Raw genomic sequence first — 23,452 nt, 5'->3', positions numbered from 1 at the left:
AGCACCACGGCCTCACCTACGACCCTTTCGCATACCAGCCCCCTCTGCCGCGCCTTTCAGAGGAGGACCGCTGGGACATCCTGCACCAGCGCTGGCTGTCAGACGACGTGATGTACCTGGCGCAGGAGATCGTGCGGCAGTGGCGGCCCGAGGCGCGGGGCCTGTACGCTTGCGCCGCGGCCTTCACGCTGGAGCCCCTGGATCCCCAGGACGACACGCTCTTCCTGTAAATCGTGAACAGGTCCATGCCGGCCTCGCTGGCCTCCATGGAGGACTACCTGCGCCCCGCCGGCACGCACTGGCTGCTGGCCACGACCTTTGGGGCGGGGCGCGGCGGCCTGCGCCTGTACGACTCCTACTACAGCACGCCCTCCCGCTCCACAGCTGATCTGGCCAGCCACCTGCTGAGCCGCTACGCCGCGCCCTGCGTCACTTGCCCCGCCGTGCAGCAGCAACGAGATTCCTACAGCTGCGGCATCTACGCCATTGCGTTCGCCTTCAGCATCGCCATGGGCGAGGACCCCGCCACGCGCCTGTACGATAGGACCAAGATGGCGGCCCACTTGCTGCAGTGCCTGGAGCAGGGCGAACTGCGCCTCTTCCCCTCACACAGCGTCACGAGCCGCGGGGAGGAAGACAACAAGGGGTGCGCCACTCCCGTCACACCCCCACCCGCCCCTCAGGCACACGCCAGCGCCCCTCAGGCATGCCACCGAGTCGCCCTCCAACTAGAAACACTACCTCAGGAGGAAAAGAATCCCCAGCGGGAGGGCGACAAACCCCTGCAGGAGGAACATGTTCCCCTGCAGGAGGAACACGTTCCCCTGCAGGAGGAACACGTTCCCCCTGCAGGAGGAACACATTCCCCTGCAGGAGGAACACGTTCCCCTTCAGGAAGAACACATTCCCCTGCAAGAGGAACACGTTCCCCTGCAGGAGGAACACGTTCCCCTGCAGGAAGAACACGTTCCCCTGCAGGAAGACCACGTTTCTCCTGCAGGAGGGGCACATTCCCCTGCAGGAAGAACACATTCCCCTGCAGGAAAAAGAAAACCCCCTGCAGGAGGAACATAATCCCCTGCAGGAGGCAGATAAACCCTTGCAGGAGGGAGACGAGGCCCTGCAGCAGCAAGACCAACCCGTGCAGGAGGGAGCCACGAAAAAGAGCTTCCTCAAAAAATTCTTTAGGTTTAAAGGATTGAAAAAGACAATCCAGAAAACAATTTAAAAAATAGGGAAACTTTTTAAGCGTCCCAGTCCAAAGTGACGTGGAAGAGAAAATAAAAGAAAACGAACAAAAAAAGTCATCAGCGACCAAAAATAAGAATGAAGAAACTGAAGAAATAAAATCAGAAAATGAACAAAAAAAGTCATCAGCGACCAAAATCAAGGATGAAGAAATTGAAGAAGAAATAAAAGCAGAAAATGAACAAAAAAAGTCATCAGCGACCAAAATCAAGAATGAAGAAATAAAATCAGAAAATAAACAAAAAAAGTCATCAGCGACCAAAATCAAGAATGAAGAAGAAATAAAAGCAGAAAATAAACAAAAAAAGTCATCAGCGACCAAAATGAAGGAAGAAGAAATTGAAGAAATAAAAGCAGAAAATAAACAAAAAAAGTCATCAGCGACCAAAATCAAGAAAGAAGAAATTGAAGAAATAAAAGCAGAAAATAAACAAAAAAAGTCATCAGCGACCAAAATGAAGGAAGAAGAAATTGAAGAAGAAATAAAAGCAGAAAATGAACAAAAAAAGTCATCAGCGACCAAAATCAAGAAAGAAGAAAATGAAAGTAAAGAAATTAAAACAACAAAACCCAAAAAAAGGAGGAGGAGGAAAAGAAAAAGCGAAAATGAACAAAAAAAGTCATCAGCGACCAAAATCAAGAATGAAGAAAAAATAAAAGCAGAAAATGAACAAAAAAAACTCATCAACGACCAAAATCAAGAAAGAAATTGAAGAAGAAATAAAAGCAGAAAATAAACAAAAAAAGTCATCAGCGACCAAAATCAAGAAAGAAGAAGTAAAAGCAGAAAATGAGCAAAAAAAGTCATCAGCGACCAAAGTTAATAATGAAGAAATTGAAAGTAAAGAAACTAAAACAATAAAATCCAAAAAAAGGAGGAGGAAGAAAAGGAAAAGCGAAAATGAAAAAAAAGTCATCAGCGACCAAAATCAAGAAAGAAATTGAAGAAGAAATAAAAGCAGAAAATAAACAAAAAAAGTCATCAGCGACCAAAATCAAGAATGAGGAAATTGAAAGTAAAGAAACTAAAACAATAAAACCCCCCAAAAAAGAGGAGGAAAAGAAAAAGCAGAAAATGAACAAAAAAAGTCATCAGCGACCAAAACCAAGAATGAAGAAGAATAAAAAGCAGAAAATGAACAAAAAAAGTCATCAGCGACCAAAGTTAATAATGAAGAAATTGAAAGTAAAGAAACTAAAACAATAAAATCCAAAAAAAAAAAGGAGGAGGAAGAAAAGAAAAAGCGAAAATGAAAAAAAAGTCATCAGCGACCAAAATCAAGAATGAAGAAGAAATAAAAGCAGAAAATTAACAAAAAAAGTCATCAGCGACCAAAGTTAATAATGAAGAAATTGAAAGTAAAGAAACTAAAACAATAAAATCCAAAAAAAAAGGAGGAAGAAAAGAAAAAGCGAAAATGAAAAAAAAAAGTCATCAGCGACCAAAATCAAGAATGAAGAAGAAATAAAAGCAGAAAATGAAGAAAAAAAGTCATCAGCGACCAAAATCAAGAAAGAAGCAATAAAATAAATACGGAAAATGAAGAAAAAAGTTACCAAAATAAAAAAAAATGAAGAAATAAAAAAAAACTGAAGAACTAAAACAATAAAATAAAGAAATAAAAGAAAAATATGATAAAAAAAAGTCATCAGCGACCAAAATCAAGAATGTAGAAACTAAAAAAATATAAAATAAAAAAGAAGTAAAAGAAAAATTAAAATAATCCAAAAACGAGGAGGAAAACGAGAAAAAAAACAAAAATAAAAACAAAAAATGAAAAAAAAATAAGTGAAAGGAAAGTGAAGAAGTAAATTGAGAAGTAGAGGACCAAAAAGAAAATAAATATAATAAATCAAATAAAAACAAATAAAATGAAATAAACTAAACTAAAATATAATATCAATGAGTAAATAAAAAGAAATAAATAAAAGAGGAAAAACAAAAAAAGTGATAAAATAAAACTAGAGAGAGAGAGAGAGAGAGAGAGAGAGAGAGAGAGAGAGAGAGAGAGAGAGAGAGAGAGAGAGAGAGAGAGAGAGAGAGATCCAATCTATGTGACGTCAAATCAATTAGCGTTTGTTCCAAGGTCCAGGAATTCACTGACCTTGATGCGGCACACGTGGCAGAGGAGGAGGAGGAGGAGGAGGAAGAAGAGGAGGAGGAGGAGGAGGAGGAGGAGGAGGAGGAGGAGGAGGAGGAGGAGGAGGAGGAGGAGGAGGGAGGGAAAGGGATGGCTTGTGTACGTGTGTGTGTGTGTGTGTGTGTGTGTGTGTGTCTCCCTTGCACCCTCCCTTCTCTCCTCCTCCTCCTCCTCCTCCTCCTCCTCCTCCTTCCTCAGGTTCAAACATCTCCAACTCACACATAATCTCCTCCCACACCATCACCATCTCCTCTTGCCTCTTCTCTTCTCCCTCACACTTTTCCTTCTCGCCTCAAGCCTTCATTTTATTTACTCCCTTATTCACTCGTTTACTTGTACAAATTGGTGTTCTGCATTTCTAAAGGGAGTCAGAAAAAAAGTAGTAGTAGTAGTAGTAGTAGTAGTAGTAGTAGTATCGTTGTCATTATTACTATTATTGCCATTATCTATATTTACTCTTTACTCTTCTGCATTTAACAACTTGAGTAAAAAGTAAGGTTATTATTGCTCTCATTACTTACAACGATCAGTGTTTTGCATTCCCTAAGTTACATACATCAGAGGAAAAGATCATTACTGTTATTTATATTCTTTCCAAGCATACCATCTCTCTCTCTCTCTCTTCTCTCTCTCTCTCCTCTTCTCTCTCTCTCTCTCTCTCTCTCTCTCTCTCTCTCCTGACGCTCAAATCTGTGGGCCGTGTCGCTACGTGTTAGTGATAAGGATAAGATAACTTTACTGGTTCGTACTGCACATGAGCAAGCAACTTATGCGAACAGGAAATAGTAGTAGTAGTAGTAGTAGAAATAGTAGTAGTAGTAGTAGTAGTAGTAGTAGTAGTAGTAGAAGTAGTAGTAGTGATAATAGTAGCAGTAGTAGTAGTAGTAGTAGTAGTAGTAGTAGTAGTAGTAGTAGTAGTAGTAGTAGTAGTAGTAGTAGTAGTAGAAGATGATGACCATAAGTAGATGCAGTTTTAGTTACACACACACACACACACACACACGTCACTGAACACCTGTGACATACATACGTACCTACAAAATATACATACACGACGCAGATGAGGCTTGCTAACTGGGAAAACATACATAAGCAGGCGGTGAAAGTGTGTGTGTGTGTGTGTGTGTGTGTGTGTGTGTGTGTGTGTGTGTGTGTGTGTGTGTGTTTATGGCTGACTTGTATAAAACTTTAGGATTCATTTTCTGCCTGAATGTGACTCCTGAAATATATCACGCCATTTGTTCTCTTCACCGTCCCTTTTTTTTAAGAGGCGCAGGTTGAGAGGGCACCCTACATACTCCCTACTCTCAAAACGTCACAGTCTCTCTCTCTCTCTCTCTCTCTCTCTCTCTCTCTCTCTCTCTCTCTCTCTCTCTCTCCACCAGACAATGTAGATAATAAACTAATCGTCGCCCTGGAAACTCTTATTTTCCGCCACATTCGCTTATTTTCCACTAAACTAGGTCAGCATCTGGTATCCCTCCTCCCCCCTCCCTCTGGCGGCTGGCGTATCTTCACCTCCCAGGCGCTGCTAAGCCTCCACCCAGCCTTTTACTCTCTTCAATGGGCTCAGATGAAGGAGAGGCTGCCTGGCTTTGAAAATACTCGATACCAATACTGCACGCTTCTTGTTCTTAAAGTTGTTCATGATGTTTTGGGGTTTTGTTCATGATCTACGTCTGTAATCGCTGTGGATGTCAATATTTTCATTGTTTGCTGTTCAGTTTTTTCCGTCTCTTCGGATTATACGTTTTTTGTTCTTAAAAATATGCATGACTTTTAAGTTTTTGTTCATGATTCACGCAGGAGGTCGCTTTTAAACAAATATTTTCCTTGTTCGCTGTTTTTTTTTTTTCTCTCTCTTCCATGATCCATGATTCCTGTTCTTCAAATTATTCACGATTAAAAAAAAAGGTGCATGATCCACGCAGGAAATTGCTGTAAACAAACATTTTCCTTGTTTGGTGTTCCTCTCTCTCTCTCTCTCTCTCTCTCTCTCTCTCCCTCTCTCTATCTCGCTCTCCCCATCGACCACACACCTCCTCTCTGGTCCGCCCTCCCGCCACCCGCCTCAGCTTGGAGTTGTCATGTATACGTGGTGCCGGCGCGGCCCAACGTGTCGTACCGCCACCACCCATTCCACGTGAATCCACAGCAACCTGTTTTTCAGCCCCGGTGCCCCTGTAGGGTATGTGAGTAGGGCGTACGCGAAGAGCAGCGGCAGCATGTCACTTGTTACTTGGCAGGTGGCGAGGAGGAAGGGTGGGCGGGGAAGGGCAGGCAGGCAGGGGAGGGCGGTTGGCTGGCGGACTGCTTGCTCTCCCTCGCTGGTGGGGTTGGTCTTGTCGTGGGGTCCCAGACTCGCTTGGTCTATCACTACCCCCCAGAAAGTAGCTTAATATCGCCACGGAAGGTCACATTCGCGCCTCGTGTGACGGTGCTGTGTTAGTGTCACCACGCAGTACACCACGCTGAAGCACTGTCAGTCACCAATTGTCTCCTGTACCTTGGTGCGTATGCCCTCTCACCGTCTGCTTCACACACACATGTTCTTTGATGTGTTTTTTCCGTCTTCACGCCAGGAGACTGGGCGCGGGGAAACACGGTGTAGAATGGGTGTGAGGAACTAGGTGAAAGTGTCGTAAGGGAGGGAAACTCTTGGTAGATGCCTGGCGGAGCTGGAAGGCACGAGACCACTCAAGGCCAGGAGCAAGTCTGTCACGTACACAAAATGAGGAGTGTTAATACGTACATCCATTCCCTCCTCCATCAGTAGCAGCTGCTCCTCACTCACTACTCGCCACGTCACGCGATGCTACACATGACCACGTGTCTGAACGTCGATGTTTACTCGCACACAACAAAAACATCATGCTCAGCCCGTGGGGGAGTCCGGGGCGGGTGCTGTGAACTCGGATCCATAAATATGAGCCTTTGATTATTTCTTCGCATCGCTGAATTTAGTCTCGGCATGTCAGTAATAACAAAGAATACGAGTTTCTGTTGAAGAATAGTAATAACCACGCTAATACGATACATAAGATGCTTTTATACTGCACGTAAGTTGTGTAACCTACCCGTGTGTTTCTTACTGGTACAACACAAGTTATGATTACATTTCATCCCAAGCAAACTAATGAAAGAAAGATAATACAAGTTTCTGTTGTTCATTGCTAATAATAACTACGGTATCACGAGATATGAGATGCTTCTGTGCTGCACATAGGCTGTCATCGCCTGGAAGAATTCACATACGCAAATTATGATGACATCTCCAAGCAAACTCATAAAATGGTATAATACGAGTTTCTACTGATCAATACCAGAAATAACTACAGCAGTACGAGATATTAGATGCTTCTGTGCCTCGTATAATCTGTGACACCCCTCCGTTACAAATACAACGCAAAAATCACATCTCCAGCCCAAAGAAACTTATAAGATACAATAATACGAGTTTCTGTCGATCAGTACTACAAATAAATACAACAGTAAGAGATGATATATTCTGTATCTCATATAGTCCATTTGACATCCATGTTACAAATACAACGCAAATTATAATCCCATCTCGAGTCTCCTCTCCAAGCAAAGTGTGTCTGCGTGAATAGTGACAATCAATAACATCACATTATCTCCCTCCTGGCTGTCGGATCGCACTGGTGTTATCCCTTCCCTGGGGTCTAAGGATGGCTGCTCTTGTGTCGTCAGTGTTCTTGCATTGTTCAGCTCGACACAAGCTTCACTCCACATAATAGGGATCCCTTGAGTTGCGAAATGCCTCCAGCTGTGTGTGTGTGTGTGTGTGTGTGTGTGTCTCGCATTGCTTGAAGGTGAAGGCTAAGGGAAGTAATGAATTTTGAGTGAGACAGCACGGACCTATGAAGCTGAGAGAGAGAGAGAGAGAGAGAGAGAGAGAGAGAGAGAGAGAGGAGAGAGAGAGAGAGAGAGAGAGAGAGAGAGAGAATATCGTGTACTTTAACGAGAAATAAACGTACAGCTAACTCGAGTAATAACATCAGTAATTAGTAACATTTAACGAAATAAGCAAGGAATTTTCTGATCATTATAGTCGTGAAAAAAGCAAAATGAGCATAATAATCTGAAGAATTATACCATTTTAACAGAAATAGTCATGATTAACCCCCCCCACACACACACATAAATAAATGAAAATAAATAGAACAAATAATCAGGTCACCAGCCATAATTACACTGAAATTTAATATAACCACTTTTGCAATGAAGCCAAACTCCCTCCATATCCTCACGAGAATAGCCAGTGGAGGATCGTTAAGGCGAGATATCAATACAATCAATAGCCCTAAACAGCCTTAACGAGCAATCTTATCAGGAGCCTCATAAGCAAGCAGGCAGAAGGCAGTATTTTTTTTATTTCTATACATAATCAAGGCACATCCTCTTTCAACGTGCATTTATCATAGTGTTTCCTCAGCTATCAGGTTTTTAGATATGCTGGCATCTCTAACTCAATCCTACCACAGTTTTAGATTATAAGCAAGCAGGCAGAAGGCAGGTATTGTTTCTTGGTAGATAATCAAGTCACATTCTCTTACTACGTGTATTTATCAAAGTGTTTCCTCTGTTGTCAGGTTACAGACACGTTTCACTCTGTCATTTTCTCTCTCCTCACTTCTAGCACAGTTTTGATCAAGATTTAACATAATCATTTCATATCCTCCTTGCGTCGCCATGTATGTATCATTGTCTTCCCTCTGCTATCAGGTTATAGACACGTTTTACAGTCATTCTCTCTTAGTACAGTTAATAAATCACTTGGGTATTCGCCAGTAAGTATACATTATTTATTTATTTTTTTAAGTAAGGGAGGGTCTGGCCTAGGGATACAAAGAGTTAGAGAAAAAAAAAAGAAGAAAAAAAAAAGGGGCTAACTGAAGATAAAAACCCCAGATTATCCAAAAGTCGAGAAGTGTCTTGAAACTTCCCTGTTGAGAAAGCTGAAGTCATAGGCAGGGAGAAACCCAAGAGCAGGCAGGGAGTTCCAGAGCTCACTAGTTCACCATAGCGAAGGGAACGTCACTGATAGATGACTACGCATTATCAAGCACCTGTACATCTTTTTGTCCTCAGAGCGTCCATAGGTCAAGGATGGCTACGTATTATAACAAGGGTAGTATAACGGAGGTGTAGGCAAGTTGTTGAGGGTTAGTAATAAGGGTATCAGTACTTGTGCGTTTATTCCAATGCTATTAGAACTTCTATACGTTATTTCCAATGCTATCTAAGTCCCTACGTATTATTTCCAGCCCTATTTAAGTTCTTATGTATTATTTCACATCGCAAAGCCTGGAGAGAACGTTTTACAGTGCTATTAGAACTCCTACATGTTAGTATCAAAGCTGTCAAAGTTCCTACGTGTTATTCATAGGCTAATTAATTTCTTAACGTGCTATTTCCTATTGCAACACCTCGAAAGAACGTTTGCCAGTGTTATCAGAGTGCCTACGTGTTCTTATCTTCTAAGCCTCGAGTCTGCCTCACTTTATCGCTAAGCTGACCAGGGATCACGTAGGCAGAGAAAGCCGGTAGGTTTTTATGAAGGTTGCTTGACACGCGCCGCCTTGCTAACGTTACTGAGTTCCTGTGTTTACTTTTATTCTCTCTCTCTCTCTCTCTCTCTCTCTCTCTCTCTCTCTCTCTCTGTCTCTCTCTCTCTCTGGCGTGGGAATATGATGATTGGCCATTGTGGCGAGTTATCTACATAATTGGATGTGCTGATAATAGAATCGATTGTATGTACCCAACGCGTGAGAATAATAATAAAGATAATAATAATAATAATAATAATAATAATAATAATAATAATAATAATAATAATATAGGTAAATGGTACTGGTTTATTGGGGTGGAAAGAGGAAACTGCCAAGCAAAAAAGTTATCAAATGGAATGGAAGATGAAAAATACGTAAATTCTTATAAAAATGGAAGGAAAAGAAGTGACATACTGTTGATGGATGGTAGAAAGAAGCAGTGACTGAATGACGAAGATAGATAAATAGATATAGATAGATAGATGGATGGATGGATGGATGCAAGGACGTTTAAAGTACAATGGCGACTGAATGGTGTGTGTGTGTGTGTGTGTGTGTGTGTGTGTGTGTGTGTGTGTGTGTGTGCGTGCATTTTTTTTACATCATAATAAACCAGAAAAAAATAGAATAATGACTCAGGAACGTGATGAAACTATAAAACCACCCTCTCTCTCTCTCTCTCTCTCCTCTCTCTCTCTCTCTCTCTCTCTCTCTCTCTCTCTCTCCTCTCTCTCTCTCTCTCGTAAAACAGTCCGTCACAACACAACCACAATCACCATCCCCACTACTACTACTACTACTACTACTACTACTACTACTACTACTACTACTACTACTACCACGCGCGCTTCTCTCATGCCTTCTCTTCCTCCTTCACCTCACCAGGACTCAGGCCAAGGGGATAGATAGGAAGGAGCTGCAAATATGACTTTTGCAATCGATACTTCGTTGAGAGAGATGAAGGAAGGAGATTACTGTGGTTGCTGGAAGAGTGAGTGATTGACTGACTGACTTTCTTTTAACCTTAATCTTCCTTCTGTCTCTCGTCTTTCTTTGTTATTTTTGTTTTGTTTTGTTTGTGTTTCTTATTTCGTTGTTGTTACGGTTATTTCTCTCTCTCTCTCCTCTCATCTCTCTCTCTCTCTCTCTCTCTTTCTCTCTCTCTCTCTCTCTCTCTCTCTCTCTCTCTCTCTCTCTCTCTCTCTCTCTCTCTCTCTCTCTCTCTCCTCTCTCTGTGTGTGTGTGTGTGTGTGTGTGTGTGTGTGTGTGTGTGTGTGTGTGTGTGTGTGTGTGTGTTCTTACTTCCCTCTTCCTTCTGTTTCTATTTTCTTTATTCTTTTGTTTGTTTTGTTTTGCTTCGTTCACACTTCTTTGGTGTTATGCTTATACACACACACATTCTCTCTCTCTCTCTCTCTCTCTCTCTCTCTCTCTCTCTCTCTCCTCTCTCTCTCTCTCTCTCTCCTCTCTCTCTCTCTCTCTCTCTCTCTCTCAGCACATTCTTCACCCAGTTCTTTTCCCTCGCATCAACCTGCAGTGTCACTCAGGCGAGATAAAGTGACTGGCCTGACTGACTGGAGAGGATGACAAGCATGAGGTTTGCTGATCACTGCTGTTATTGTGACTGTGGTGTCTCTGTGTGTGTGTGTGTGTGTGTGTGTGTGTGTATGGGTGTTTTATTTCTGCTGTGTTGTATTGTGTTCTTTTTTTACCTTCTTTTGTTATTTTTGTTAAGCTAGGTTTATGTTCGATTAGCGTGTGTTAGGGCAGGGTAGGCTAGGTCGTGTTGGTTAAGGTTTGACTGTGTTACACCCCAAGTTAGATTAGATTAGGTTAGATCAAGTTAGCTTAGGATGCTTTAGGGTAGGTTAAGCTGGGTTAGGTCAAGTTACATTAGATTAAATTAGGTTTGGTCAGGTTAGGTTGTATTGGGTCACGTTAGATCAGGTTGGGTTGGATTACGTCAAGATTGGGTCAAGTTACGTTACGAGCATTAATTACAGGTAAGAACCATCGTAGAGCCATAATATTAAGCTAGATAAGATTGAGTAGGATTAAGTTAAATTAGATTACGTTAGATTAGGTCAAGAAAATAGATGATATATGAAAACCAGCATAGAACCATAATACTAGGTTACATTAGGTTGGGGTTAATTAGGTTACGTTAGGTTAGGTTTAGAAGAATTAATTACACTTCAGAATCATCACAGTATTTCAACATTTCAAGAGAGTTTCGATATACGCAGTAGGCTGAACCTCGTTTAGAATTCCCCTGCACCACCTGTTTAGTAAGCCAGGCGTAGACTCACCAAGCTGCCTACCCCTTTATCATGCCGCACCTGACTTGCCTCCCCCCCCCCCCACCCCGCCCTGCCTCTCCACCCATCATCCCCGCCACTCCATGCACGGAACAGCCACACATACAAATATATAGTCAGTGAGTAAGCTTCTGCCCACGTATGGTGTATGTATGAGTACAACACACACACACACACACACACACACACACACAGGTTAAAAAAATTACGAAAAATACGTAATACTTAAAAATACGTTATCGAAATACATTAATAAAACTACAATATATACAATACATAAAACTCTCTCTCTCTCTCTCTCTCTCTCTCTCTCTCTCTCTCTCTCTCTCAGGGGGCGGCATTCCCTCCTTGACTCGTATTTGTCAAGTGAAGCTCCGAAGCCGTCCTGCTCGAAGCCTTTAAGTTGAGAAGCAAACACCGACTCAGAGAGAACTCGACCTCCAGAGAGAGAGAGAGAGAGAGAGAGAGAGAGAGAGAGAATAGGTGATTACTATGAGGAGAGGAGGGAGAGGAGATAGAGAGGGGGAGGAATGATAAAAGGAACGGTCAGGAGGAGGAGGAGGAGGAGGTGGTGGGGGAGAGAGAGAGGCGTGGTAAGTGAGGGAGGAATATGGACCAGAGAAGATAAAACGTGGAAAGAGAGAGAGAGAGAGAGAGAGAGAGAGAGAGAGAGAGAGAGAGAGAGAGAGAGAGAGGCGATAACTCCATTTCCTTTCGCCACGCAAGCACTCAACCAGTCACACATTCTCTCTCTCAGTGCCATTTTCAAATCCCTATTCCCAAACATTTCCTCCTCTTACGTTGGCTCCCGTTTAACAGCTGCCAGGGAATGTGAAGTTTGCAGGAGTGTTTTCATGATTCTATAGGTGTTTATAAAAGAATTCTACTTTATCAGTGAGAGAAAACATAACGATTCCTTTTAACCTTTTCACTGCTACACAAATCTTCGTCTTTAATCTTTTTACTTTTTAGACAGTATTTTTGTAGCTTGAAAGACAAAATTATCCTGTTTTCCCACTTTTCTCTCCTGTATCTCCTCTCGTACGATTTTTACAATGCTGGGAAGTCTCTCTCTCTCTCTCTCTCTCTCTCTCTCTCTCTCTCTCACTCTCTCTCTCTCTCTCTCTCTCTCTCTCTCTCTCGTCATTAACATTCAAGGGTGATGACTGCAGAGGGTGGATTCTGAGACAGCAATACGGATATAGACTTGATGTAATGTAACTAAGCTTGGGAAGGGAGGGAGGCAGGGAGGCGGGGAGGGAAGAGAGGAAGATGGAAGGAAGGCTGGGAGGGAGGAGGGAGGGAAGGAAGGAAGGGAGGAAAGAAGGAAGGAAGGAAGGAAGGAAGGAAGGAAGGAAGGAAGGAGGGCAAGGAAGGAGAAAGGAAGGAGGGTGGAAGCAAAAAGGCAAGGAGGGAGAGAGGAAGGAAGGGAGTAAAGAAGGAAGGAAAGAAGGCAGGGAGGGAGAGAGGAAGGGAGAAAGAAAGGCAATGAGGGAGGGAGATACGGAGATGGAAGGAAGAAAGGAAGGCGGGAAGGGAAGTAGGCAAGCAGGGAGAGAGGGAGGAAGGAAGGAAGGAAGGAAGGGAGGTAGGCAGGCGGGCAGGGAGGCAGGGAGGGAGAGAAGGAAGGAAGGAAGGTAGGCAGGAGGGAAGCAGGCAGGCAGGCAGTTGCAGGAGAGAAGTAATGGAGTTCCCTTAAAAGTTATCCAATACGTACTTTCTGAATAGAGTAGTTAAAGGTAGTTGAGGGAAGCTTGATTCGATAGAGAAAGTAGTTTGAAGTAGTTTGAAGTTGTTAAAGAAGAAAAGTTATTTCATGGAGAGGACTAAAGATTTGAATATGTTAAATAAAAGGAGAATCAAAGTATAAAATAAATTTTCATGAATAATATAATGCAGATGAACTAAGTGAATGCACTTAGGAAAATGAATAAATAAATAAAGTTCGCTATAAAGAAACAAACTATGCGACAAATTTTCCTGAACAGAATAATAATAATTTACATGTATATTTTAGAAACGGTAACTCCATAAATAAATGAATGAATAAATAAATTATAAGAAATAATCCCTTTAACTTTATTTTACGGGGGTAACACCTTTAATGACCAGTAAAAACAAAATAAAAAAACGAATAAAGTAAAATAAATAAACAACAAGAGAAAGAAAGAAAGAAATACAGTAAGTAAGGTACAGCACGGTAAGTCTTCACAAACCACCACCACCACTACGATGACACAAGTATACACGCAACAAACCTCAGACAGCAGACGCCTCAACATTCCCCCTAGTGTTCCTTCCTTTCTCTATTCACTTCGTCACTCTTCTAAATGCTCCCCTGTTTTTCCCTTGGTGTCGTGTTTACAGGTCGTACTTTTCCCTTGCATGTTTTTTGGCTTGCGCTTTTTCTCCCTTTCCCAGTGATTAAAGAGGAGGAAACACGAGATGGATTCACTACAGGCAAGAAGATGACTACACGATTTGATGGTTGGTTTGAAGGTGACCCATCTCTCTCTCTCTCTCTCTCTCTCTCTCTCTCTCTCTCTCTCTCTCTCTCTCTCTCTCTCTCTCTCTCTCTCTCTCTCTCTCCACTTCCTTATTTACGTTTCCACCCTATTCCTCCACGCTTCACTTTCCGCCCCTGTTTTCTTTCTTTTTTTTTTTTCCCCTTCCTCGCTCTCTGTTTCCACTCCCGCTTCGGTTCCCTTACCTTCCCTTATATAACGCACTCATTAAATCCTATCCTAACTCTCAATCTATCTCATATTTCCCCGTCGCCAGAAATACCTCCTCATAAGTTTCATATATATTTAGAAAGGCCTGCCAAGGACTTCAAAACGTCTAAAAATAAATACTTCTCTTGCCAGGAAGGAAGTTTTTCTTCTTTTCTTTTCAAATGTGACTTCATAATATTGTGTTTCTCATCTCTTCCCCTCCCGCTCCTTCCCTCCTGGTGCTTTTGTTATCCTTTTGTAGTGGCGGTAGAGGAGGAGGAGGAGGGTGGGTCAAGGCGAGGGTGGAGAGTGGGATGGCGGAAATGAGATACAGTGAATAATAATGAATGAAGCCATTATACTAAGGCGTGGCCGCGTGATAACAAACACCCAGAGAGGAAGCGTGTCACGAGTCAGTCTCCCTCGGTTAGCATTTTACGTCTCAATCTTTCGCAGAGTGGCGGTAAAGCGTATCTGAGGTACTCTGGTCCTTGTTTATGAGTGTGAGTTCAGGTAGAAGTTAACAAGAAGCGCCACATGTTGAGGCAATGTTCAGCGTACCCCACTGTACGTGTTTGCTTGATTTTATAACGCTTGTATCGATTTTAGAGTAGTGGTGACGTCAGGCCTTGCACCCACGCTGTCATACGCTGCTCTGCCTCAATGGACTGTAGCTAAGAGAGTGACCTAATTGCCAGATTACAAAACATCATCAGACGTGTGTGACATTACCGGCGCGGGCGTACACTTCCCCTTCACCCCCACCGTTAGGTTGCCAAGAATGCCAGGCCGGCTGGCGCCCCGCTGCCAGGCGTTATCTCATGCGTCCGCCAGCGCCGAGTCACGAGTCACATGCCGGTCCGCTATATATACTCGCCGCGAGAAGATTTCGCTTCTCAGTCAATTACGAGCTTTTCCCGCGAGGTTACGTTAGCCGCTTCTGTCGGATTAACGTAACTATTACTAAGTGTTTTACTCCAGCCCACCACAACCTGTCCGCAGCGCGCCGCGCCCTTCACAGACACTTTCTCCTCAGTTTATAACCTGCACGTCCATCAGAACTACAAGAGAACAGAGGAAGGTGCAAACGGCCCCTCACAATACTCAGCAGAACCGTAACGTTACATCGAGGAGCACAGTAACACAGCTCGCGGGGCGGCGACCCTCGTAGCGTCGCGCGGGAACTGTCAGACGTGATCTCCACTGCTGATCTCTGCCTTCGTCAAGCCTTGTATAGGCGAGCACTACTAAGGCAGAGAGGCCGTGTGTGCGTGCAGCGTTTCCTATATACGTTTGGACGTCCGCCAGAAAAACCGTAGCCATGATGCAAGTTAGCACTCTGTACGCGCAGTCTCTGGAGAGACAGCTCGTATCTCGGCGCTCTCAGCTTATCCACAACTTTTCCCGCTCCAGCTGTGGTGGCCAGGTTGACCCCATGCGACAAGCTGGAGATACGCCACCTCTGGACCCACTCCCACCTCAACGCGCTAACCGCAGGAAGGACGATGATCACGACCCCAAAGAGTGCACTGATCGCCTGTGTCGCCTTCCCTCGCAGAACAAGGGCGGCCACCTGCTAGGCTCCCCACGGCGACACACCGCCTCGGCCGCCGTCGTGTCTGCTGCCCGCCTTACGCAGTCCACTGGTAACCTTTCTGTGCACTCCGACCTCTCCTTGCTCAAGAAGAAGGAGAGCGACATGGCCTCAGCCGCCCTGCAGCCTAACTCCCCCGTCCTGGACAAGAAGGCCGCCAAGAAAGCCAAGGAGAAGGAGAAGAAGGAAGCCAAGAAGATGCCCTCCAACTTCATGCTGCTGACGCCCTGGTTCACCCGCCAGAACTGCGAGAAGCTGCTGTCCCAGGTGCGCTCCGGGGACATCTTCGAGTTCAACATCAAGCTGCACCATCACTGGGGCATCGCCATCCTCCCCAAGAACAAAAGTAAGTGGGCCGTGACTGACTGACAGAGAGAGAGAGAGAGAGAGAGAGAGAGAGAGAGAGAGAGAGAGAGAGAGAGAGAGAGTCTTAGTATATAAGCGATTTTTCTCCATGATCACTGGCAGGTGTCAACACACACGCGCGCGCGCGCTAACAATGTGGTAAAAGCTTTCTGATAAACAAACGTAACACAACATACAAACGACATACTACCATCACCATTACCACCACCATCACCCCTCCCTCTTCACGACCACGACGACCACCACCACACCACAACCACCGCCAGAACAAACACGCCAAACAAACAAGAGGACCGCGACTGTCACTCAAGCATGTCATGATTCACTGTGATCTCGTGACGTCAAAAGAGAGAGAGAGAGAGAGAGAGAGAGAGTTTTCATAATTTTCTCTTATTATTTACTTAATCCATCAGTCTTTCAGCACAAGTGTGTGTCTCCCACGCTCCCATCTGTGCAAGTGTAAGATCCAGAAGTTATGAAATATATCTGAAGTTTATTTTTCACGATTTTCACTAGTAAGATTTCGAAACGACGTGAGATCTGCGCCATTACAAGCTAACCAAGAATAAGATATTGAATGTTGATGGCTTTCTGAAACACCGCTAAGATTTCCTGCGACTGATTCAAAATAAAAAAAATCATAACGTAGTGAGAGATTTTAATGAAATGTGACAATTTGGTGATGCTTTTGACTTGTGGAAGGCAAAAAAAAAAAAAGAAAAAAGCTTACATTCTGGAATTCAATAGGTTTTATATTCAAAGATCAATGAGTAAAGAACGTAGCTTCACTGAATAGTCCTTTCACACAGTCACGTTCTTGTGAATGTTCTGGAAAAAACTCAATCGATTGATGCACTCACACGTATACACGTACACATAGACACAGCGTTTTGTATACGGTTAGGTATGTGTGGCATGCATGGAGACGAGAACACACACACACACACACACACACACACACACACACACACACACACACACACACACACACACACACACACACACATTGCAGCTTACACCAACAAAGGACAATTTTTCCGACGTTCATAATTATAGACGCCTCAAGACTTTTAAAATTACTAGCAAGTGAACCTCGTCTTACTATAAGCCAAACAGCACAATTGCACCATTTAAAGGCAAAAAAAAAAAAAAATAGATAAATAATAACTAGGAAAATATTGAGTAAAGGACCCCATAACCTCTTTCTGTTCCTCCTCCTCCTAACCCTCTTCCTTCCGCCCCAGTCACCCTCCCTTCCTCTTCCCTCTTACTCTCCCCCAGTTAGTTAAGCCTACAATTCTTCGTGCGTTGTCACAATGCTTCAGCCAACAACCCACACACTGCATAATGATCGTTGAGTTATATGACACACAGACAGTCAGACACTCAAGATAGGAGAGAATATTAATAAATCACAGTGTTTTGCGTGATAATTTCTTTAGTTTCTTAGATATTAAAGTCTAGGTGGGTTTGTTCATTTGGTTTGTCGCCAGAGAGAGGAGGAATGCTCAGGAGAGAGGGAAGAGAGTGAGGCATAAATGGCTAGGTTGGGAAATAAAGGTTGCCAACACACTCCTTAATCGATGTAAACAAACCTTGTCCTTCCTCAATGACACTGGTGTTAGACTGGGGCATGATGACAGGAGTAGCTGTAGTAGTAGTAGTAGTAGTAGTAGTAGTAGTAAGTAAATCAATGGTGGTGATGGTAGTAGTAGTAGACTGATAAATCAATAATAGTAGCAGTAGGTGACTAGTATACGTATGTTAGTAATGGTGGTAGTAGTAGCAGCACCAGTAGGAACAGTAAAACAATGACAGTAGTAGTAGTAGTAGTAGTAGTAGTAGTAGTAGTAGTAGTAATAGAAGCAGTCAGGTGTCAAGAGGTACAGACACATTAAGTCAGAACAGTTCGCTGCATTTCCCGTCAGAAGTGGCCTTGTCAAGTCAAGTTCCCGGTATCCACCACACGCGGTACTGGCGCCCCATCCCTCCCCCTCTCCCAGACACACACGTGCAATATATACCCCCCTTGCCCTCTTCTTGCACGTGTGGCAGCCTTGCAGACCGGAGAGGGAGCGACAGACTTCCCCTGGCGCCTGGAAGTGTTGCCATATCCTTGCCACACACTCACACACACATACACACGCCAATGTCTTCTATCACAGTTCACCTCATCTTTCTTATCTGTCCCTGGCAAACATTTGGGCACAAGGCACTACACGTCACCAGCCTCACACACATGGCAACCGTTATCAAGGCCATGCATAGGAAGAGGAGGAGTAGGAGGAAGAAGAAGGAGGACGGGGGGGGGTGACAGGGAACATGACAGGCGAGAGAGAGAGAGAGAGAGAGAGAGAGAGAGAGAGAGAGAGAGAGAGAGAGAGAGAGAGAGAGAGAGAGAGAGAGAGAATTTCAAGTGTTCATAGTGCATGGATACAGACTCGGATGTGTAGAAACCGGTAATATATCGGGTAACACACACACACACACACACACACACACACACACACACACACACACACACACACACTTTTTTCTGGCTTAGGAAACCACATTATCACATATTTTCATCTCAATTGCACCTTAATGCCTTCTAATAGTGTAATGTAATTCAGTCAGCTCTTATTTCACACCTGAATTTTTGCCATCACCACTTCCCATTCCTTACTAAACTAACCATACGTAATTACTTTAAAATCAGCGTTCATTTGTTTTAACTTCTCCAGCATTACCCACCAGTCTTGCATGTACGAACATCATTCGATCAAAATTATACCAATGTACAAGTCTCACCCATCCTAACACTTATATTCAATCAGTAATCCAACACCTTTCCTTTATAACCTTTAATTGATACGCATCTTCATTCTCCTGCTCAAATGTTACATATTCCTCTCATCTTTAACTTATCACACCTTCTCACACCTCATCCCTCTCCTTCTTTCCCTTAACTTCGTATCTAACACTTTTTGCCTCTCTTTTTCTAACACCTATACTGTTCTTCCTTCTCAAACACCCAACACTCCACTTATCTAACCCCTCCCTCCCTCCCTCCATGTATCTCCAAGACACCTCATCCCTCTCTTTCCTCCTCTTATCTTCGTATCTAAATCTTCCCTCTCTTCAAACACCAACCTTTTTCCATCTCTAACTCCTCTCCCTCTCTCTCTCTCTCCCTCAGAACCCAGCCTTGCTACTCTCGAACTTGCCCACTTGATGCGAGATAAGGACGGGAGGCAGCGAGCAGTGCGCCAGCCCCTGAAGGATTACTGGCACGAGGGAGTGACAGCAAGGATAAATAACTCTAGGGATGTACACAAGCCACCCCTGCCCGCCGGCGAGGTCACTTCAGCAGCCCTTAAGGTATGTGGTATCAATATAGCGTGGTGTTGGTGGTGGTGGTGGTGATGGCTGCAGTTCATTGAGCGTTCTGGGAAGTGTTTGGGATAGCTTGTCTGTTGTGTTGTTTTTGTGGTTAGTTGTTTTTGTTTTTTGTTTAGAAGTTTGTTTGAGAAGTGGGTTTGGTTGGGTTAGTATTTGGGTTTGGGTGTTATCTTGTTTTTTGTGATTGATTAAAGTTTTATTTTGCGTTTTTTTTTTTTTTTTATTTAGTTTGTCAGTTTGGTTGGGTTAGTATTTGGGTTTGTATGTAGTGTTATTTTGGCGAATTTAATAGTCGTTTTTACGTTGAATTTTGTTTGTTTATTTAGTTGGCTATCAATGTATCAGCTAATTAGTATTGATTATACGCATTCAGTTCAGTTTTCTCAGTACTAACATTCTTATATATATATTCATTAACTTATATTTTTAACTTGGCCAATTTACCCCAAAAAATTAAAACTATGGATTCACATTGATAAAAGTGAGGCAGCAATATATTATTTACTGTAGCCGTGATATTGGCAGGTGGCATACTGAGGCAGGCGTGGAGTGGCAGGGTGGTGAGGGTGTGTGGAAGGGTGGAGGGGTGACTGACTGGTGGCTGTCTCATAATGAAAAGAATCCATCACAATGAAACTAATTTTGCACGTGGATTTAATCTTTTCACTGTCAGTCTCGCTTTGCTAATCTCATGAAAGTGACTGATTGATGGGGTTTTTCAGTATATTTCTTTCCATTTTTGCTTCATGTCGCACTAAATGGAATAAAATGTTTAATGGCTGTTATGTAAATCTGAGAGAGAGAGGGAGAGAAAACATGCAAAACATCTACTAATAATGACAGTCACTATTAAATATACCAATGCTCCTGGTTATAATTATTAAAACTATACACTTATTATAACCACTGAGTATCAAATATTACCTTTTTAACACACATTCCAAACTAGTGACTCTCCACTCAAAATAGAATTATCATTATATTACAAATTTCCTTTCTTCTTACTAGTAGGTCTAATGTCCCTTTCTCTTCTCCCAGCTGATCGTGCAGCCGTACAGGGTGTGGCAGAACTCTGAGCAAATGGTTGTGTCCTGCAGATACGGTGATGGACAAAGGGCACGCCAGCTCAGTGATGCAGCCAGGTGAGTGTCACTGCTCTCTCTCTCCCTCTCCCTCTATCTATCTGGTTTTCTCTTTCCTTACTCTCTGTCTGTTTCATATTCTTCTCTTTTTCATCATCTATCAGTGTGTATCTCTCTCTCTCTCTCTCTCTCTCTCTCTCTCTCTCTCTCTCTCTCTCTCTCTCTCTCTCTCTCTCTCTCTCTCTCTCTCTCTCTCTCTCTCTCTCTCTCTCTTCCCTCCCCCCCCACTATACCTGTCGTAATCATCTCTGTTCAATATTGATCAAGTGTGCCTCCTTCCCTTCCTCTCTTCCTTCCCTCACCTCACTCTCCCTCTCTTCTCCTTTCCCCGTTCTCCTTTCCCTGAGAATTTCACCACCACCACCCTCCACCACCATTTCCCGGCCCTGTTCCATATGATTATCCTGATACATCTTGTACATGCCCTACATTCTTATCTCCCACTTGAGTGCCTGTTGGTATCTCTCCTTAGTTGACCTTCCCTTTATGGTGGAGGGTAGTGGACATATGGATTGACAAATAGTGTATAGTTTTTTTCTTATTTTTGTTCTTTTTTATCTTGAGGAAAAGAAAGGAAAGGAAGATCTGCTAATTGTCTCTCCCACAAAATAAGAATAGATGTAGATGAAGAGGAGTGTGAAACTGAAAATGCTAGCCAAGTTCCTGCATCCATAAAGTTAAGGAGATCTCAGCAGGGTATAATGGGATAAGTTTCACTGGAGCCACTAACTCATCAGTGAAGGGAAGCATGGGGCTGGGGTGTGAGGGGCGGCATGCAGCACTCCGGGTTAGGAGGAGCTTGGGTGGAGATAAGGTTGAGCCACGTAAACAGTTGATGGGGTCGTTGGACTTTTAGGCTATCAGATAGAAACTAGACAGTTATCACCCTATCTTGAAGACTGTGTGTGTGTGTGTGTGTGTGTGTGTGTGTGTGTGTGTGTGTGTGTGTGTGGTGGGGGGGAAGGTTTGTTTTGGTCAGTATAGCAACTTAGTGGAGTATTGTTCTGAGGTAACACTTCTAAAGAAACTAAATGGTTTTATTACTTCATCTTCAAGTGTGTCTGTCTGTGAGTCTGTCTGTGTGAATGTTTTACTTCACTCAGCATAGCAACCTATTAAAATATTTATGAATCACAATTTTGCACACAGTTTCCCAGACATCAAACCATTCATGGATACAAAAAGTTTAACTGTATACACACACCTGTGCATAATTACTCTTCCTTTCATTACCCACAGTCATACTCATCCACTGGTAAAAGACCTGTATAGAAGCCAACACCTGTGCATCACTAACCTGGTCTCTCTACTCTGCAGGTGGGGGTCACTGAGCAAGTGTGTGGGGCTGTGGCTGACGCTGACATCCTCCACGCAGAACTCCCCGGCCGGCTCCCCGGGCCCTCTCAGGAAAAGAACAGTGTCAGTCAACTTCTGAGTGCAGCAGTGAGCAGCCCGTGAGTCTGGGGGAACAGATTTGTGGGCTGTTAGTTGTTACGCTCAGCAGCCGTTCGTGCATGTCCCTTGTATTGCTTCAAGTCCTTGCATTACCTGGGTTTTTATTCTATTTATGTCATGAGCAACAGAGACCCAGTGCGACATAAATATGGTAAAAATGACACCTGGATGAGGACTTTGATAATCTTAATGAGTTTTTCAAATTCTTTCTTGTTGGATTATTTAAAACTAACTGCTATACATAGTCTATATTTTCAAGCATAAATTATATTTTGGATTATTCAGTAAGGTGGAGAGTTCCATGGATATTTTTTTGCAAAGAATGGAAGCTTGCCCTACTCTGGTGATGGAGACAATTGTATCTAGTCTGTACGTGTGTGTGTCAGTGTTGCACGGAGAGACACAGCGAGTCTCGGAGAACGTTCACATGGTCTGTGTCGCGCTACTGAGGCGACCAGAGGGAGAGCGAGTGCAGTGAATGGTTGATAAGAGTAACCAGGACACTGCACTCTGGGATGCGTTCTCTGATGCCAGACTTGCCTATCTCACGCCCCTCCAACCTCGCCTCACTATCAGTCCGTGCTGCTTCCAACAGAGGTGCATGTGAACGAACTCCTCACAAGAATAAAGAGAGGGGTCATTACTCACATCACTTGGTAATCAGGTTTGGTGCTTGACTTTAAAAGAGCCCCTTAAGAAGCACACCAGCAAAACAAGGTCTGTATTGCTGAGGTGCTGAAGGTGACAGGAGAGTTGCAAGTGAGGGAGGCTGAGAGGGGTGAGAGGGAGGTCAGCAAAGGCAAGTATTCAAACAAAACTGGTGCTTCCTGGTACAAATAGAGACAGTCTGCTGTGTTCCAATGTTTCTTTGACTCAAAATGTGCAAGAAAACAGCGGAATCCACAGCAGCAATGCAAAAGAAGGGGAGAGAGAGAGAGAGAGAGAGATTTTATATGGTATTTTTCATTTTATTTTGGAAAGACTTCTTATATGTAACAGAAAGAAAAAAAAAGAAAAAAGAATTCATGGCAGCATTATGGGAGGATATTGATATAATTTTGTACCATATGTTATTTGGGAAATGGTCTTTTATTATCATATAAAGAGTATATACCTGCTACCTTCATGGGCACGTGACTGCACTGAGAAAAGTCTATAATTTTTTTACTGTAGTCTTTGGATCTTTGGATGGGTCTTTCTGCTAGTGGCTGGAGGGTGGGTGGTGGTGGAGGGGACCTGAACTCTCCCTGAACACCTCGTTGTCACCAGACCAGGGACTAAGCAGAGACCCTAAGAGAGAACTGACTAGTGAGAGATGTGTCTGCTTTTGTCATGATGCTGCACAAACTCCAGTGAGAAAAAGTTGAATAAAAAGCATTTGTAAAATTTGTCATAGTCAATTTGAATATTAATCCTTGTTCAAACTGTGTCGAGTTGCATCAAAGACAGAGGCTATCCCAGCAAGAAAAGTCCAGTGAAAAGCGCTTGATGTGAAATTTGGCTTATTTGAATATTAT

At 43.3% G+C, this 23,452-nt stretch overlaps 1 protein-coding gene across 3 annotated transcripts; it reads left to right on the top strand.

Annotated features, from left to right (window-relative positions):
- The first annotated feature begins 5,737 nt into the window (after nt 1-5,737).
- LOC135091841 (uncharacterized) lies at nt 5,738-22,915 on the top strand. 3 transcript variants are annotated; one of them, XM_063989845.1, is made up of 5 exons: nt 5,738-5,899; nt 15,408-15,934; nt 19,136-19,317; nt 20,377-20,480; nt 21,798-22,915. In XM_063989845.1, exons 2-5 carry the CDS (start codon nt 15,430-15,432, stop codon nt 21,913-21,915), a joined length of 909 nt encoding a protein of 302 aa, XP_063845915.1. In that variant the 5' UTR covers nt 5,738-5,899; nt 15,408-15,429; the 3' UTR covers nt 21,916-22,915. The 3 variants fall into 3 exon arrangements, with proteins under 3 accessions (XP_063845915.1, XP_063845916.1, XP_063845914.1); XM_063989846.1 differs by lacking the exon at nt 5,738-5,899 and adding an exon at nt 13,733-13,767; XM_063989844.1 differs by lacking the exon at nt 5,738-5,899 and having other exon boundaries at nt 14,872-15,934.
- The last annotated feature ends 537 nt before the right edge of the window (nt 22,916-23,452 follow it).

The sequence above is a fragment of the Scylla paramamosain genome, chromosome 38, assembly GCF_035594125.1.
Source record: "Scylla paramamosain isolate STU-SP2022 chromosome 38, ASM3559412v1, whole genome shotgun sequence".
In the NCBI taxonomy this organism is placed as follows: Eukaryota; Metazoa; Arthropoda; class Malacostraca; order Decapoda; family Portunidae; genus Scylla; species Scylla paramamosain.
Note: the sequence above shows the minus strand (reverse complement) of the source record. Positions and strands in the feature narration are given on the sequence as shown.